General features: G+C 32.7%; 2 protein-coding genes across 2 annotated transcripts in view; one reads left to right on the top strand and one right to left on the bottom strand.

The window, feature by feature from the left end:
• Positions 1–5,306, top strand: part of LOC145739039 (metabotropic glycine receptor) — a 152,016-nt gene extending 146,710 nt beyond the window's left edge. Inside the window, exons 10-11 of the mRNA XM_081994343.1 lie at positions 4,063–4,168; positions 4,518–5,306. Coding sequence (XP_081850469.1) covers positions 4,063–4,168; positions 4,518–5,204 — 793 coding nt within the window. The 3' untranslated portion in view covers positions 5,205–5,306. The remainder of the gene's footprint in view (positions 1–4,062; positions 4,169–4,517) is intronic.
• A 57-nt stretch (positions 5,307–5,363) lies between these two features.
• On the bottom strand, positions 5,364–18,401 carry Mgat2 (alpha-1,6-mannosyl-glycoprotein 2-beta-N-acetylglucosaminyltransferase). The gene is made up of 7 exons (XM_081994360.1): positions 18,210–18,401; positions 18,045–18,153; positions 15,991–16,413; positions 15,692–15,933; positions 15,326–15,632; positions 14,084–14,298; positions 5,364–11,753 (listed from the first exon to the last, which is right to left on the bottom strand). Exons 3-7 carry the CDS (start codon positions 16,387–16,389, stop codon positions 11,543–11,545), a joined length of 1,374 nt encoding a protein of 457 aa, XP_081850486.1. The 5' UTR covers positions 16,390–16,413; positions 18,045–18,153; positions 18,210–18,401; the 3' UTR covers positions 5,364–11,542.
• Between the last annotated feature and the right edge of the window lie 92 nt (positions 18,402–18,493).

The raw sequence follows: 18,493 nt of genomic DNA, 5'->3' as shown, positions 1-18,493 counted from the left end.
AATTGTCTCACTGCTTACATAGCTTTAAGTTGATGGTAGAAAGGTGAAATGGAGTGTCATTTGCCAAAATGTCATTTTTTAAGGGTGCCTCAAAAACTTCCATAATTTGTGTCAGAGAAAACAAAATGGACGTCAGATTCGTGTTCCCTAGTTTGAAGTTAGTAAAAAAAGTCAGTTTGATTGAGCAAAATTCAATATGGTCGCTGTAAGCTCAAAAATCCCAAGTTTGAGTTAAAATTTCGTGCAATTGTCCAAAAAATCGTCCAGAACTTGCTTATTTAAAACACTCTATATAGAACACCATATGACAAAAGAAAGATAATGATATCACGTGACGTTGAGCGGGCAGAGCTAAGTTGTACCGTCTAGCCGCTAGAGGCTCTCAAAATTTACCCTAATTTTGCGTGGTTTTTCTTGAATATCTCAGGAACGCCTGAAGTTAGAGGTCGAAAATTTGTACCACAAACGTACCTCGTTTGATGTCTAGTTCAACAAAAACAAACCGAAAAAAAAAACGTTCAATCCGGCAACCACAATATCTCAAAGAAAATCTTTAGAACTAATCTAAAACAAAAGTGAATTTCAATACGACTTTACAGTAATTTTTTATAATTATGATAATGATAACATAAATAAATATGCCCACTTATGATACACAATCGGGCATAAAACTATTATCACACTAAAACTTGAATTAAAAATTCATCCAACATCATGTTTCATTACTTATTTGAAACATTAATGAGATTGTAGGTAAAACATTTTGAGAAAGGCAACTTTTGCGATGCTTGAAATCGAGCAGTCGCACACTTTGGCTTTCCATGCACGCCAGAAGGGACAGAGTTTGAGAGTTTGGAAGTTATGTAAGGCACATCGACACTTCAGTGAGTTTCAAGTGCAACTTGAACGGATGGGCGATCAGCTCGTTACCACTTATTATAATTGAATAGGGGAAAGATTACCTTTGAAGTTCCTCTAACGATGTTTAGTTTTCTAGTACCAGCGTTAAATACTTTCTTATTGCAGCAGTTTAATTAATCGAACTATTATTTGAGAGTCACTTTAGCAGACTCGATTCATATTTAACAAGCTTTAGCATTAAGCCGACCCAAATTTAATGAATCATGGCTTAGAGCGAAGCTTTTAATAATGGATAATTAAACTTTCCCTTAGAAAATTCAATATCGTAAATGTCCATTACAAAATCGATTAATTAAAATCTGTTTACCACCTTTACTTTAGTTTTCCTTCTAAACTGGAGCATCTATAGAGGTGGGTATCGCATAAAGTTAGATTATGAATTTTGCTTTCAGCATGAAAACATATTCTCGTAAAATGAGATTTTATCCCCTCGCGAGCAGTGTCAAGCTGCAAAGTTTGAAACTATTTTTATTCTACCCTCCAAAAGTCTGTTGGAAAATCTCCCAAAATTCATCACCAACATTTTTCTAACCGTGGCCATGCTAAAAGAATGGCTTAAGTAATAGCGATAACTTAGTGAGACAGTTTGTAGGAATTTAGTGGCAGAGATAACAGAAAACGCCGGACTTTTCTGCCCTTGGCATTGCTCGCTCGTAAAGGCAATAAGTGAACTCCCAAAGGTTTAACTAATATTAATTTGCCAAAGTCCAAAGCACCAACTTTCAGGACGCTATTAACAGAAACCAGAAGAAAAAAAACAAGGCCGAGACTAATCCACTTTCAAAGAGCCAAATTGAGAGGAAGATTATAATTACTCCTGTTTTCCATTCCAGAGCCCTTCGATGAAATAAAAATTATTTCATTCCATCCCAATCGGAAGCTCTTTTTTACCAGTTAGACAAGAAATCCGATCCAGGCTTAAGGGTTTAATTAAATTGCTTCAGAATTTTACATCCGTAGCTTATCACGTCGAACATTCAGCTATTTACAACACCAATCCTGATGATTTCCTTTCCGCTTATTTAAGTTTTCCTTGCCTTTGAACTATTTCAAATCAAGCACTTTCTGATACCGCCACGTTCTATTCAAGGTCTCCGATATGCAGTTTCCTACCGAGCTAGGCTAATGATAGCAATGTGTCTTCATCATTTGCCACAGCTAATAACTTCGCAGAATCCGGTACGCTTTACCATAAATGCCACTACATATTCAGGTATCGATTACAGGACAAATTGCTAATTATACATGTCCTGAGACAACAAAATTACCTATCAAGTTACAGGTACTAAATTAGTATCAGTCTACGCAAGACCAATTGCCCAAGCCTAAACACAATCAGGGTCTTGTTGTATTACATGCGGACACACTGCTATAGGCCCTTCAATTTGCTTAATAATACCTCCAATTAAGGACTTCCTGATAATGTTATCGTTTATCACAATCACATTCCCAGATGTATACAACACTAAGGGACTCCTGGTCCATTATGTTCCGCCAGCTAATTAAGTCGTCATCGTTAGTTGACTAACTATTAAAATTCAATCTGCACCACTATTTGATACTAAGCTAAACCGTAAAACACCACCAAGTACAATGTGAGGAAGAGTGTTAAAGGAATTTCCTATTGCCACAAGTGTCATGCCTCCAGTAGTAGTAGTATTGAAACTGATAAAATGTGAGATACCTACACCAAAATTGCCAGATAGGATATAAACTTAAACCAAAGCAAACTTTGCTACTGCAATTCAAAGGAAAAAACTGTAGAAGCTACCCTGTAAAAAACCCTCAGGTAAATCCACTAGTCTGACAAAATTTTGTTAACTATACAGGGTGATTGGATGGAATGGGAAATTCAGAAACTGGAAATACTACACGTGAAATGGAGGATTGGTGGGACATACCTACAGGGTGTTAAAGTTAAAATTTTAACTCGTTTTTTTGTCAATATATTCATGCAAGGAATTTTGTAGATGATGTTAGAAACTAGGTTTTGGGTATCCTATCGTCTCGAAAAAATGTCACCCACTGTTTTTACATTATAGAATGCCAACCAACATGAAAATCGTTGGTGACTGCAGAAAATGCGTTTGTATTTTTTCTCATAGTCCTTTACAATAAGGAAATTGTTTGGTTTATTCTCCGAAACCTTATTTTCATATTGAGTATATATCCTATTACATAGAGAAGCTGGGTAACCGTTAGTTTTGAAAATATTCATTAAATTGTCTTTATTCTTTCCCCAAAACTGGGGAGAGCTGAGCTTCGTTGATCTGTAAAATACATTTTTTATAAAAGAAATTTTATGAAAGGTTGCATAGTTAGAGTGATAACTTAATATTCTGCGAGAGGCCGTGGATTTCATATACCAATCTGTGTGACAATGTACCATCTAAATTTCTTATAACCAAAACATCTAGAAAAGGAATTTTTCCATCGCTCTCTACTTCCATAGTAAATTTTATTTTGGGATGGTATTGATTAAAATATTTTAAAATGTTAGGAACCTCATTCTCTGGGCAAGCTAATAGAGTGTGTCGTCCACATACATATAGTTTAATGAAAGACAGTTGAAAAGGGAGAGATTTTACGACATCTGTAATGAATTGATTCATGACTACGTTGGCCAATATAGGGCTTGCGGGGGTTCCCATTGCTGATCAATCAAGTTGTTGGTAGAAACAATTGTTAAACTTAAAATATAGCTACAGTACTTAAGGAATAAGGGTACTTGAACCTGAACCTGGTAGTTAAGTTTCCATATGGTCTTAAGATTTTGATTGATTAGCAATAATTATGGCTAGTCCGTTTTAACTGTCTTTGTTTTTAATTTTATTTATAAAATTTATAAAAAAAATTGTCTTTAAGACTGCAATAGTGTAAAAATTATTAAAATCTATTCCTGAATGCGTGCAAATCATTATTTTTCAAGCAAACCCAACAAAAATTGCCCTGATGAAGTAATAAAGTTTAAATGAATTTCCACCATTAATACAGATAAATCCCAGACATGCAGTTTGCTTTTATGAACCTTTAAAGTGGAACTTTTAGTGTCAGAGTAATAAAAATTTTCCTTTCCATAATATTACGTTTCTTTTATTATTAGTTACGATTAGAGCTGTCGTTGAACTTTGTGTTTTTCAGATTCTTCCTACAAAAGCCAGCGAACCCTGATTTGATGTACATCATTTACTTTGTGCATACTCAACTCAGCGTGACTTTGCTCCTGGGACTCATATTTGGAAGCAAGGTAATAAACTTATTGGGTCATCACCATAGAACAATGCAGAAAATCCAATTTTGAAATCGATCTAAGCGACAATCGGAAAGGATTCCTATCATTTTCAAACTTGAAGAAAGGCACTTTGAAGATGCAAAGTAACAGTCTCAAATATTTACACAGTAAACCATATTGAAAAATATTTCATATTTCCTGGCCGTTTCAAAGTTTCCCCTTTATAAAATGTTTGTATTTAAGGTAAAGTTTTCATCCTCGACAACGTCAGTTAAGATTGAAAGGTTAGACCGTTTAATGCTCTATCAAAACAGTAATAATTATAAACTAAAGTAAAATATCTAACTGGTATATTCTACTTTAGGTGGTGATGGTTTTCAAGTATCGAGACAGACAGCAGGAAGACGGATCCAGCATGGTGTACAAAACACCATCAAAATTCTTAATCAAAAGCCGACATGACGCATCCCAATATGCTAGTGCAAACTCATCCATGGCCGGTCAAGAACTTCTCTATGCAAAATACACGGGTCATGATATACAAGAAGAATTTGTCAGACTTTACACTCAGCTTGAACTCTTAAAGGAACGCAATATGAGAGTAGGCAATCGACACCTCGCCACTAAAATTACTGCAATGACAGACGCTGCCAAAATGTGTGACAACGACAACGAAAAATCTTCTATTGTTATACGAAGTAGCAGCAGCCTGTGTGTTTCAGCGGAAAGATCAGTTACTGACGAGAAAGACGAACCTTCAGTGAAAATAAAACGGCAAAGTGTCTCATTTGCTGTTGACGCAAACAAAAGCAACGATTCTAATACACACGAAGTGGTTGAAGATGCTATTACTATAGATAACCAAGATTCAATTCAGCCACAAGAAGAGAGTGACAACGAAAAAGAAAGCAGCTCAACATATCCTAGTGATAACAAAAAGGAGAGTACTGATAGCAATGGCCGACATTTGATGTCCGGACATGCACGGACGCATTCCATTGTTATCAATTTAGATGACAAAAGTCGTTTTACTGATGAAATAACTGTTTAAATGTTTTCCGTTTTCGTTATTATACCTAAAACATGGTTGTAATATATATATGGATGTAATTTATTGATTTTTAAATAAATGGACTCTCAAATTTATGTAAAAGATTTGTCTCTTTTATTTATTCTCACAAACACGGTTTGAGGTTAAGAAAAACTCAAGTTATTTTACCAATACGTATATTAAACACATACTCGTACAAATATACAAGTTGAAAACTGAAAGCTTACAAACAAATACTGAATACATCGGTTCCAAAATTGCAAAAGCTATTTAATGAAACATTATTAAACCAGGAGAAATTATTCGCTTAGCAATACATAATTTGGCGCAGCTGAGCGTAATATATTTCCTACTACACCGTGTAGTAATTGTGTTACTATTTTTGTCATTATTTAGCTGGAGCAGTTTATAATGAAATTCAGATCATATTAACAAGCTGCAGTTTAGATCAACAACTCTTCCACAACCCACATCATGCGCATCAAATTCGTTGTAATGCATAAGTAACGTTAATATGGCCTCTTCATTGTACAACTACATAATTAAAGAAATATAACAGGCTAGAGAGAAATTCGTTTACAAATATGTTCGAAGATTGCTTAATTTTAATGTAAATAACAAAAATGTTGTTCTGTTGTCTTTTGTGTTAAATTATGTACATAAACACGCTAAGCAGTTGGTTTTAACAGATTATAGTGCAAAAAAAATACTTTTCAATCAACATCTTATAAATCTATAGCTGTGCGATTCAAATTACTATGAGTGGAAGAATAAGAGGAAACTAAACAAAAGGGCGGCTATATCAAAACTTCTGATAATTGAAGTACATACCATAAATTGTATTAGGTTATGCAAAAACATGTCATTATTATTAAGAGTGAGGTAATGTAATGTAAAAAATCAGTATTAACTTTTTAGAATCTCAAGTTATTATCACCCGACTCTTTTAAATCTCTAACCTAATTGATGGACTAACCATTTCTTTGTTACCGTTATCTAGTTCTGACTTTTTGAACAAGCTCTGCGCCTTTCCAACTATGTCTTGGAAATTTGTATTAATACTGTGGTTTTGATAGAATTGAAACACTTTTGAAAATTACCTTGTGTAGGTATAGTATATTGTGTCTACAAATAACAGTACTACAATGTTAAAAGAATAAAAATTAGACGTTTGTGTTAAATTAAGTCATATTACTAGCTTAGGATACTTTGTATACGCCATTCCATCAGCTGTTTTTCGGAAATTTGGATTGAAATTGAGGTGTTGTAAAACTGAAATAATTCAACTATAAGGTCAAGATGATGAAGAGTTTTAATAATTGTCTTGTGGGTAAATAGTAATTTATAAGTAAATGCACAGACTTTTCGAAAAATAAGGGCCAAACCTCACAGTTTTTAAACACTAAAAATTAGACATTTGTGTATTAAGTTAAATTATATTACTAGCTTAGGATACTTTGTAGAACAATTGTCATCATTCACATTAGTGAATGATGACAACTTGTTCTACACCATTCCATCAGCTGTTTTTCGGAAATTTGGATTGAAATTGAGGTGTTGTAAAACTGAAATAATTTCTAAAACTTACTGTCTTTAAAAATGCAGTATTACACTAGCTTTCGAAATTTTGTAGAACATAATGGCACCATTTTATGGATGATGACATTATGTTCTACTCTGTTCCATCAGCTGTCACGTATATGTTTCAAGTATAAATTCATATTGCTAGCTTGGGATATTTTGTAGAACAATTGTCATCATTCATATTAGTGAATGATGACAACTTGTTCTACGCCATTCAACCAGCCGTGTCTCGGAAATTTGCAGTGAAGTTGAGCTGTTGTTAAAACCGAAATAATTTTTAAAACTTATTGCCTTTAAAAATGAAGTATTACACTAGCTTTCGAAATTTTGTAGAACATAATGGCATCATTTTATGGATGATGACATTATGTTCTACTCTGTTCCATCAGCTGTCATGTATACGTTTCAAGTATAAATTCATATTGCTAGCTTGGGATATTTTGTAGAACAATTGTCATCATTCATATTAGTGAATGATGACAACTTGTTCTACGCCATTCCATCAGCTGTGTTTCGGAAATTTGGAATAGAATTGAGGTGTTGTAAAACTGAATTAATTCAACTATAAGGTCAAGAAAATAAAGAGTTGTAATTACCTTCTGTGTGAATATAAATATGTAGGAATATGCAGTATGCACAGATTTTTCGAAAAATAATGGCCAACCCTTACAGTTTTTAAAACTAAAGATCAGGCATTTGTGTATTAAATGAAGTTATAATACAAGCTTAGGATACTTTGTAGAACAATTGTCATCATTCATATTAGTGAATGATGACAACTTGTTCTACGCCATTCCATCAGCTGTTGTTCGGAAATTTGGAATGAAATTGAGGTGTTGTAATACTCAAATAATTCAACTATAAGGTCAAGATGATAAAAGTTTCAATAATTGCCTTTTGTGTGAATATAAATATGTAGGTATATGCATAGATTTATCGAAAAATAATGGGAAAACCTCAGTTTTTAAAAACTAAAGATTAGACATTTGTGATTAGGTTATATTACTAGCTTGTGATACTTTGTAGAACAATTGTCATCATTCATATTAGTGAATGATGACAACTTGTTCTACGCTATTCAACCAGCCGTGTCTCGGAAATTTGCAGTGAAGTTGAGCTGTTGTTAAAACCGAAATAATTTCTAAAACTTACTGTCTTTAAAAATGCAGTATTACACTAGCTTTCGAAATTTTGTAGAACATAATGTCATCATTTTATGGATGATGACATTATGTTCTACTCTGTTCCATCAGCTGTCATGTATACGTTTTAAGGATAAATTCATATTGCTAGCTTGGGATATTTTGTAGAACAATTGTCATCATTCATATTAGTGAATGATGACAACTTGTTCTACGCCACTCCATCAGCTGTGTTTCGGAAATTTGGATTGAAATTGAGGTGTTGTAAAACTGAAATAATTCAACTATAAGGTCAAGAAAATAAAGAGTTGTAATTACCTGCTGTGCGAATATAAATATGTAGGAATATGCACAGATTTTTCGAAAAATAATGGCCAAACCTCACAGTTTTTAAAAACTAAAGATTGGACATTTGTGAGTAAGTTATATTACTAGCTTGTGATACTTTGTAGAACAATTGTCATCATTCATATTAGTGAATGATGACAACTTGTTCTACGCCATTCAACCAGCCGTGTCTCGGAAATTTGCAGTGAAGTTGAGCTGTTGTTAAAACCGAAATAATTTCTAAAACTTACTGTCTTTAAAAATGCAGTATTACACTAGCTTTCGAAATTTTGTAGAACATAATGTCATCATTTTATGGATAAAGACATTATGTTCTACTCTGTTCCATCAGCTGTCATGTATACGTTTCAAGTATAAATTGATATTGCTAGCTTGGGATATTTTGTAGAACAATTGTCATCATTCATATTAGTGAATGATGACAACTTGTTCTACGCCACTCCATCAGCTGTGTTTCGGAAATTTGGATTGAAATTGAGGTGTTGTAAAACTTAAATAATTCAACTATAAGGTCAAGAAAATAAAGAGTTGTAATTACCTGCTGTGCGAATATAAATATGTAGGAATATACACAGATTTTTCGAAAAATAATGGCCAAACCTCACAGTTTTTAAAAACTAAAGATTGGACATTTGTGAGTAAGTTATATTACTAGCTTGTGATACTTTGTAGAACAATTGTCATCATTCATATTAGTGAATGATGACAACTTGTTCTACGCCATTCAACCAGCCGTGTCTCGGAATTTTGCAGTGAAGTTGAGCTGTTGTTAAAACCGAAATAATTTCTAAAACTTACTGTCTTTAAAAATGCAGTATTACACTAGCTTTCGAAATTTTGTAGAACATAATGTCATCATTTTATGGATAAAGACATTATGTTCTACTCTGTTCCATCAGCTGTCATGTATACGTTTCAAGTATAAATTGATATTGCTAGCTTGGGATATTTTGTAGAACAATTGTCATCATTCGTATTAGTGAATGATGACAACTTGTTCTACGCCACTCCATCAGCTGTGTTTCGGAAATTTGGAATGGAATTGAGGTGTTGTAAAACTGAATTAATTCAACCATAAGGTCAAGACGGTAAAGAGTTGTAATAATTGCCTTCTGTGTGAATATAAATATGTAGGAATATGCACAGATTTTTTGAAAAATAATGGCCAACCCTTACAGTTTTTAAAACTAAAGATCAGGCATTTGTGTATTAAATGAAGTTATATTACAAGCTTAGGATACTTTGTAGAACAATTGTCATCATTCATATTAGTGAATGATGACAACTTGTTCTACGCCATTCCATCAGCCGTGTCTCAAAAATTTATGACTTGTGAAAATTGAGCTTTTGTTAAAACTGAAATAACTTTTTAAAAAATCGAAAAATTAATGATATAACTTTAATGTCTTTAAAAATGCAATATTTCATGTTTGTTTTAAGTTATATGACTAGCCTTCGAAATTTTGTAGAACATAATGTCATCATTTTATGGATGATGACATTATGTTCTACTCTGTTCCATCAGCTGTCATGTATACGTTTTAAGGATAAATTCATATTGCTAGCTTGGGATATTTTGTAGAACAATTGTCATCATTCATATTAGTGAATGATGACAACTTGTTCTACGCCACTCCATCAGCTGTGTGTCGGAAATTTGGATTAAAATTGAGGTGTTGTAAAACTGAAATAATTCAACCATAAGGTCAATACGGTGAAGAGTTGTAATATAAATATGCAGGGTATATGCACAGATTTTTCAAAAAATAATATGTCATTCCATGCCGTGTCGGCTGATGGAATGGCGGATCAAAAATTTGCAGTGAAATTGAGCTATTAAAAACTGAAACAATTAAAAAAACAAAAAAATAATTATATAACTTAACAGTTTTAAAAAATACAATATTACATGTTTGTGTCATGTGACTAGCATCCCAAATCTTGTAGAACATAATGTCATCATTGTATGGATGATGATATTATGTTCTACTCTGTTTAATCACCAAAGTAAGTGAAAGTTAATTGTGAATATTGTGATAATCAACATGTTACAGATACGACAAAATGTAAGTTATTGCCATTATTGGAAGTTAGGATGAAGTGTAAGTTTCAAATGCAAAACGTTTCAGAAAATTGACAAAACAAACCATTTGCCCTAAACCTAATTATTTCACAAAGTTAATTGACACACATTAACTTATATTGAACCATTTTCTGATACAAAATTTCTCAGTTCAGATTACTATAACCAAACTTTCAAAAATTGAAGTAAATACTGCACATACTGCAAATATAATTTTTTTTAGATGTTTACTCTGATCACAATTTTAATATTTTTCTTAAATTAAGTGGAAGACTAATATTATGTTAATTGATTCATTCTTATAGATTATTATTTATTACTCTAAAGATACAAATACTATGATAATACCAAAATAAAATAAATACTATTTTTGGTTTAAGTAAGTTTTGCTACTTTTTGAACCAGGTATAATTAATGTATTCAAATGTACCAAGTAAAGTTTAGTAACAAAAACACTGACAGAGAGATGTATTGGTTAAATGTGATAGATGTAATATGTTCTGACTGATTTTTATAGATGATTATAGTAATTGAAGATCTAATGGACATCTTGTAAATGGTTAAGTAATTTAAATACCCCTCTTAAACACCTATCTCAAAAATACATTTCAAAATATTTAGCTTAGTACTTTTTGTGGTAGACTTCTTGATAAACCCTTTTAAACAGTGTATGTTAAGTTAACCGCCCCCGTTAAATACTTCCACTCAAAGTGTAACCAAACTAAGAAAAATAAATAAACAAAAAAAAAACTTAACTATTCATACAAAAATATAGAAAACATTAACTCAAAATAAAATAACATAAACAAAATATTAATTCTGAATATCACATTTAAAAAAAAAACTCAAAATGCATACAGACTAGAGAAATTTTCGAGTTACTTTGATTAACGCTTCCATATCACTAACACAGAAAAATGATTGAACTGTCCGAAATTGACTAGAACCACGTCTAAATCGCAAATTGTGGCTTAGCTTAAAGACAGATCCAAATATCACGTAAATGTAGTTGGTAAAGTTTAAAATTGGTAACCAAACTAATTTACTTTCAACAACCCTAGTAAATTGTTTAATAATTGGAGCGAATAATACCTAGTTCAGTTCTAATTTTAGTCTCTCCCATATTTTTTCACAGAATAAAGTGCAGTCAATTATTAAAAAAACATCTAGGCACAGATTGTTCATGAAATTGTCATACTCATACACAACTTGTGATCACGATGGTCGCCCCAACCCCCATTCCCTTTCCTAAGTTTGTTTTTCTTGAGGATTGTAGCGTAGGTGAGTATGAGATAATCCGGATAGAGATGTTTTTTAGCCGATTTAAGCACTTGCTGCACTTTTGATATAACTGCAGTAGAACCGCAATTGTCCTTTTTGTGGTGCACTCCACTAAAACCATCAGTATCACAAAATAGGCTCATAATATTACATAACAAAATTAGGGTTGTATTTGGTCCAATCCACAAAAAGTGTTGTCCTAGGTTTCTTAAGTTCCAAATAGTCGAAAACGGCCATTGGGAGATCTCGGAAAATTGGTTATGTTTCTAGCATGGTTAGGAAACCTTAAAAAAAGCCATCTTAAGATTTTGTTTGGGTTACAGAACCCATAACCCACCTTATTTTAACCCGGCCTAGACAAATAGGGGCGTAATAATGTCAGGGAAGTAAATAAATCTTAAAAATAAAGACAATAAATAAATTATACAGTGCGTTTTTTTTAACGCGCAACATAGGATTTTACGTGTTAAATTTTTAAGCCCATGTTAGACCATTTTATTTTGGAACTGCAAGTCTATAACTTGACGGGTGTGTCTTTAGTACCCTGAAGCTTAAGTAAGTCTACCAATTTGGTCTAAAAAGTGATTAAAAACTGGAAAAAAAATCATTTTTTTTCGAAAAGATTTTATCGTTCCATACTCCCTGTATGTATTGTTGTTCCTTGTTGTTTTTATACTGGCAGGGCAGCTAGCAGGTAAAGTGGCATATTTTGACTGCATCACGACCCGACATCTTTTGAACGTCAAAAGGGCATTTTATGATTGTTTGGAATACTGTTTGGCTTCAAACGGAGGTCACTTTGAACAATTCACTTATAAAAATACTTCTTTTGTTTTTAACTTTCTTGATATAAAGTTAATGATCACCCTGTTTTACTTTCTACGCCAAATTTTACCTGCTACCTGCCGTGCCAGTATCAAAAACAACAAAGAACAACAATGCATACAGGGAGTATGAAACGATAAAACCTTTTCGAAAAAAGATGATTTTTTGCAAGCTTTTTAACACTTTTTAGGCCGAATTGGTAAACTTACTTAAGCTTCAGGGTACGAAACAGCCACCCGTCAAGTTTTATACTTGTAGTTCCAAAATAACATGGTCTAACATGGGCTTAAAAATTTAACACGTAAAATCCTATGTTGCGCGTTAAAAAAAACGCACTGTATAATAAACCTCATTGTTTTGATTGTACACCAGAAAAGTTTTAAAATATGTATACCTTAGTATTTGTCTATTTGCCAAATATACAAAAATGTATATTGTTAATTAATTATAAAAATTAAAACTTGACAAGGTCTGGAGAGACATTAGTGATAGTTAAAAGCAGTGAAGGCTTTAATGTCAACATTGTCAGTTAGATCTGTCAATTATTTATTTACATTTTATCCATTGTTTAGGCTTAAAATATTTTTTTACATGAAAAATGTGGAAAACCTTCTAAAGGCGTAAATGCCCATCCCTGAGTAAGATCCATATTAAACAGAAAAACGTTGCTTGACATCAATGGGATTGACTAGAATATTAAAAACTATTATGCCCTTTTACTATTTGTACCGATTTTGAGATTTTTGCTATAACCAAATTCGATGTTATTTATTTTTAATAACTATTAGTTAAAACCAAGAAACAGAAATATACCAAAACTCCTTTTTTTACTTATAAATTTTCAGTTTCCTTGTGAGACAATTTTTTTATTTTATATTTCTTATTTCTTCTTTACTTTAACAAAATTGAAAATAGGCAAAATAATATTTTCTTATAGCAACAATCGGTAAAAATCGAAAAGTGCACGTTTTTAGCAAAGTTTAGGATGGTTTATGATATTCTAGCCGTGTTCATTGGTACTGGGTATTTTTTGTTTATTATGGACCTTCCTACGCCCTTTTGTGCAAAAAATAAAATATTTAAGTTATCTATTAAAAAAACAATTAAAATGGATAAAAATTGGCTTAATTTAAGTAAGTTATAGGTAAGGTAACCTATAAACTACCTTGATAAACTCAAAATCTTGGGTTGGTTTTTTTTTTAGGGTTCCTATCATCCTAAAACCTCACGTTCACAAAAACACGGTAATTACTTCCCCCGGCTAAAATATAGGTCAAAATTTTGGTAAAAACTCAAAATATACAATTTTCCGATTCACCTGAGCCAATTTTCCGAGGGTTTTCAATGGCCGCTTCCGACCATTGGGGACCTAAGGAACCTGAGACAATCATTTTTCTTGATGGGACCAAACACGACCCAAATTTTGTTAGGTAGGGAATTGCAAGAATTATAACAGGGTTATGTTTCTTCAATTACTCTAATTGGTGTAAGATTAAGTATAGAATCAAGTAAGATGAAGTATATAATTTTTCAGGACTATAATAAAAAAATATACCAAATTACCAAATAGAATAATTGACAACATGTCAAACTCTGAGATGAAGTAAAAAACATACCATTCTCCAATATGAAAAACTCTAGGACCTCTGGCAACCATGGCATGTAGCTTCTGCTTCAAGCAATTCTGTGACGTGTGCTGCAATGACCAGTCCCAGTTATAGTCGTCGTATTTGCAAAAAAATGGAGCGCATTTAACTATTTGATTCCAAGTGGTGCGGTTAAATGCCATTCCCATGTTGTGTTTGCTGCTTATCCAAGGCGTGATTTCCACCTGAAATATTCAAAATTTACTTAAATAATTTTGGCTATGCCAACAATGAAATATAGTTCATTAGTTGTCATTTCATAAATGAACTTGATACTTTCACTAATGCAGTAGTCAGTACAACCAGAACCAAGGAAAATCACAAAGCATGACCCGAACGTTAAAACAACGTTGGTAAATCAATTTATAGTTTATTGATGAAATTGAAGTACAAGCAAATCGTGCAATCCAATACTCTCACAATAATTGCAGCAAAAAATAAATTAATTAGTAGGCTAATTACTGAACCGCCTTATTGTTTCGTGTAAGGTTTGTTTTATAGCAAACAACCACAAAAATCGATTAAAACAACGCCGGACCAAGGTCGGTGTCATGCATGGTTTAGTTTTACTGGAATCATCTATTAATAACTGGCACATAACTGTATATAGGATTGAGTAATTATCAAACAATCCAGTGTCTTTACTACTTTTAATTTCCACACTTTAATGGACTGTAAAAGACACTGAATTCCTTGCAATATAGTTGCTATGAGGCATAAAATTACATTATCACACCTTTGTCTGTTTGCCGTCCTCGCCAAAAAGGATTTGACAATACTACATGCAACTGACTGTTACATTGCAAATTCCTAAACCTACGTAACGGGTGGTGAAACACAACAAAATGCACTTTAAAACACAAACATAATAAGCTGAATGATATGCAGGCAAAAGCTACCTTTTGCGGGTGCTGATACAATGAAGGTAACACCTGAAATGTCCATGAGGGCTGAACTTCTGCGGTTTTTTTATTTGACAGCTGTTTCGCACGTAAAGCCTCTTTCTGTAAATTTAGTTATTTCGCCAATTTAGAGTGGTGAAAATTTGAAAAATTTTAGTTCCTCAAACAGCTGCGAGCACATCACAAAATGTAAACATGAAAATGAGTGAACACAGCGGAGAGATAAAAAGATTAAACGCAAGCGACAAAAATCACCTGTACTAGGTACAACATGTAAAATCAAAGTTCGTAATGGTGATATAAAACCTACCTTTTTGGAATCTCCGTAATAATTATAGGTCTTCAAATATGTCCCTAAAGAAAGTATATTGCAATGCCTACAAGCTTCCTTACAGGTCCTTTCCATAAGTTTCAAAATGTAAATAAAATCTTCGGCGACGTAATGATCTTCTTCCAGAAATAACACCAAACCTGTGTAATTCCTGGTGACTTCTAATTGGTTGAAAACCCTGTTGACCTTCCACCACCAATGATGTTTGGTTTGCGTGAACTTGGCTTCGCGGTAGTGCCCGTAAAGATCAGGATACAGTGCATTATTGCACTTCAATTGCAATGCCCTAACAATCAACCTTTGTCAAATCTTTTTTCTAGGTAAATCAACAATTTTTAAACTTACTTGTCCTTTTTAATATCTCTAGGACAGTCACCAGGATCTTCTCCTGGAAATTCGTGAAGATGTGTTTGAATTGAGTAGGGGTAAAAGATTTGTATCACTTTGCAGAAATCCACACTTTGAACAAGACTGTTGATTTCTTCATCATAATAATCATGAGAAAAGACTATGAGTGCTTGCGAAATGTATCTGGCTTGTGCCAAACTGACTATTAAGTGTCGGAGATACGTAATCCGATCGTGAATCTAAAGAAAAAACAAAGTTAATCCAGTAATTAAACTGTGATTTAAGAGGGTGTCAACCTGAATAACAATGACAATTGAATCATTTTGAAGGGGACCAAACAAATCTTCGTTGTAGACAGTTTGCTGTAGATTATACTGAGTAATGCTCCTTTTAATGTCCGATATATTAAGTGATGCTTTATAAAATCCATAATTATTATAACTGCCGTTTAGGCCTAGGTTTGTACCGTTCTTGGGCTTAGGAGCCAAAAATTTGTGTAACACCACTGGAACCATACTAAGTATGGCCGCTTGGGAATCATTGAAGTCGGGAAAGGGTGACACTGATCCTCCAAAGTCGATGAAACTCAGCTGCACCCATAGAAAAATTACTAGAAATATTAAAAGCCCTGCGCGTATCCAGAATGTCGTTCCATTTCGACGGCGCCATAGTTGGCTCCGTCCTGCGCTCATCATATGGCATATCCACCTTTAAAAAACCTGAAAACGGTTTATAAAAATATAATGACACTTTAAGCACATCTAGTAGTAAAAAAGGACATATTGTTAAGAGAATATGAACAGGACTCTACTAGGTAAACATTCTATAAATGAGGAAATACAATGTTGTCTTTTAATTAACTGTTTTAATTGTTTAGTTGATTTTGTAACTTTCAACAGCTAATGTAGTTTTTAAACAGTAATAATTTTAATATTCTATTACTTAAAGAATAGCACAATTTTGTACTTGTAGTTCCAGATTTTTACTAGTTTTTTTTATACTTTTTACAGAGTATCTCAATCAAAACAACACACTTTGACTTAAACTTTTTTTGTCAAAACGCCACAGGTCAAGTATGTTTTAAAAAAAATGTCATTTGAGAAAAATCAAATTTTGCTGTTTTCCTACTAAATAATACAAACTTTACAACAAAACAGAAAAATATAGTTTTGCTTGGTGATGCTGGGTGTGCAGCATGAAGAATCCAAAATTCAACAGAAACATCTTGTATACTGTGTGCAAATATGCAGACAAAACACTAACAAGTTGTTTCTGTTGACTCCTCAAGGTTTATGGACTTAATAAGTTGAACTTAAGTGGAAGATAATTATGCTGCAAAACTGCTAATTATCTTCCTCTCAGTGAAAGTTGCAGAAATGTTTTTAAATGTAATTGTGTGTTAATGTATATTACCAAAAACCATCAATTGAACAGATACCATTTGTTTGATTTTTTTTTCCAAGTGTATGATTATGTTATGAGTTCAAAGGCTTATACAACTTACTGTGACCTGTACAGAAGTAAAAATGTAATGCTTTATAATAGAATCTTAGAACAGTTACTAAGTTTTAAAAAATTTCTATGTGAATTAAAACAAAAAATACCTGTATTATTAAGAGAAAAAACATCACTGAGAACAAATCATATTTCAAAGTTACCATTAACATAATAAAACCCCACTAAATAGGTCCTACACAAACATGCAAACCCTGCTGTATAAAAATACTCATTCAGAGCACTGGAGTTAATGAATTTAAATTACAGCTATCAATTTTCTCCTTATGGCACATACTTTGCATAACAAAAATGTAAATTGGACTTCACAAAGCCTGAATGTGCCCTGTAAAAAACAGTGAAAGAATGATTGAAGCAAACTACATAACATCATTTAAGTTAATTTACAGTTGATATCATTAAATACTAATTTTCTAGTTAATGCAGAAATGAGTGTAAAATTTACCATAAACCCTTTCTCATGAGAGCATTAAATTTATTTATGTTTACTTAGGTAAATTAATTTCAAAGCAAATCAATAATTAGAGTAACTACACTAGTTTTTGGCAAGCTTTTCAGCCAACTATATGCCAGTAGCATGTTTTCCTCTATAAACTCATGTTACAACATTTAATAAAATGTGACCATTAATAAACTTAGCTCACATATATAGATGGTTTACTATGTTTGTCTCATAAAAATGCTTTTATATGACCATAAAACTAAACAGAGAAAAGATCAATTTTAGGATGTACATGAGTAAACAAACTTGGTAAATTAGATTTAACATTTCTCCAGGAAGTTTAATAGGCAATCTCTTCTGAAGACAGATATTAAAAAAAATATATTGACTTACATGTTGTGCCTTTTTGCTCTCCATTTCTCTGTAGTAATTTCTAATTTGTACACTGCAGTTCATGGTACTTTCTGGCTGCAGTTTAAAGCCTTTTTTTCAAATTTCTACCCTGAATTGTATACTTCTAATCATTTGCAACCAAAAACAATCAAACAGACGGCTTACCTCTTATTGGCAAACTGTTTGAAATAAACACAATCACTTTTAACCTGTAGTTTTTAATTAATTTATTCCGAATCGGTGTCTTAAATCCACTTAACACTCCAATGTTGTGGTTTACTAAATTCACCTGTCCTATATCCTATTATTTTCCTTTTACCACCCCCCGAACGTCTTGTACACCTGTAAAAATGCCGTATGACAGTATGACAATATTGACAATTAGGTACTAAAACCGCTGGGTTGCCACTAAATATTCTGAATAACACCGTTGCCAAGTTTCAAAATAT

The sequence above is a fragment of the Ips typographus genome, linkage group LG16 (genome assembly GCF_016097725.1).
Source record: "Ips typographus isolate SLU linkage group LG16, UJ_Ityp_2.0, whole genome shotgun sequence".
NCBI classification, from domain to species: Eukaryota; Metazoa; Arthropoda; class Insecta; order Coleoptera; family Curculionidae; genus Ips; species Ips typographus.
The sequence above is the reverse complement of the archived record's forward strand: the minus strand, read 5'-3'. Positions and strand labels throughout refer to the sequence as shown.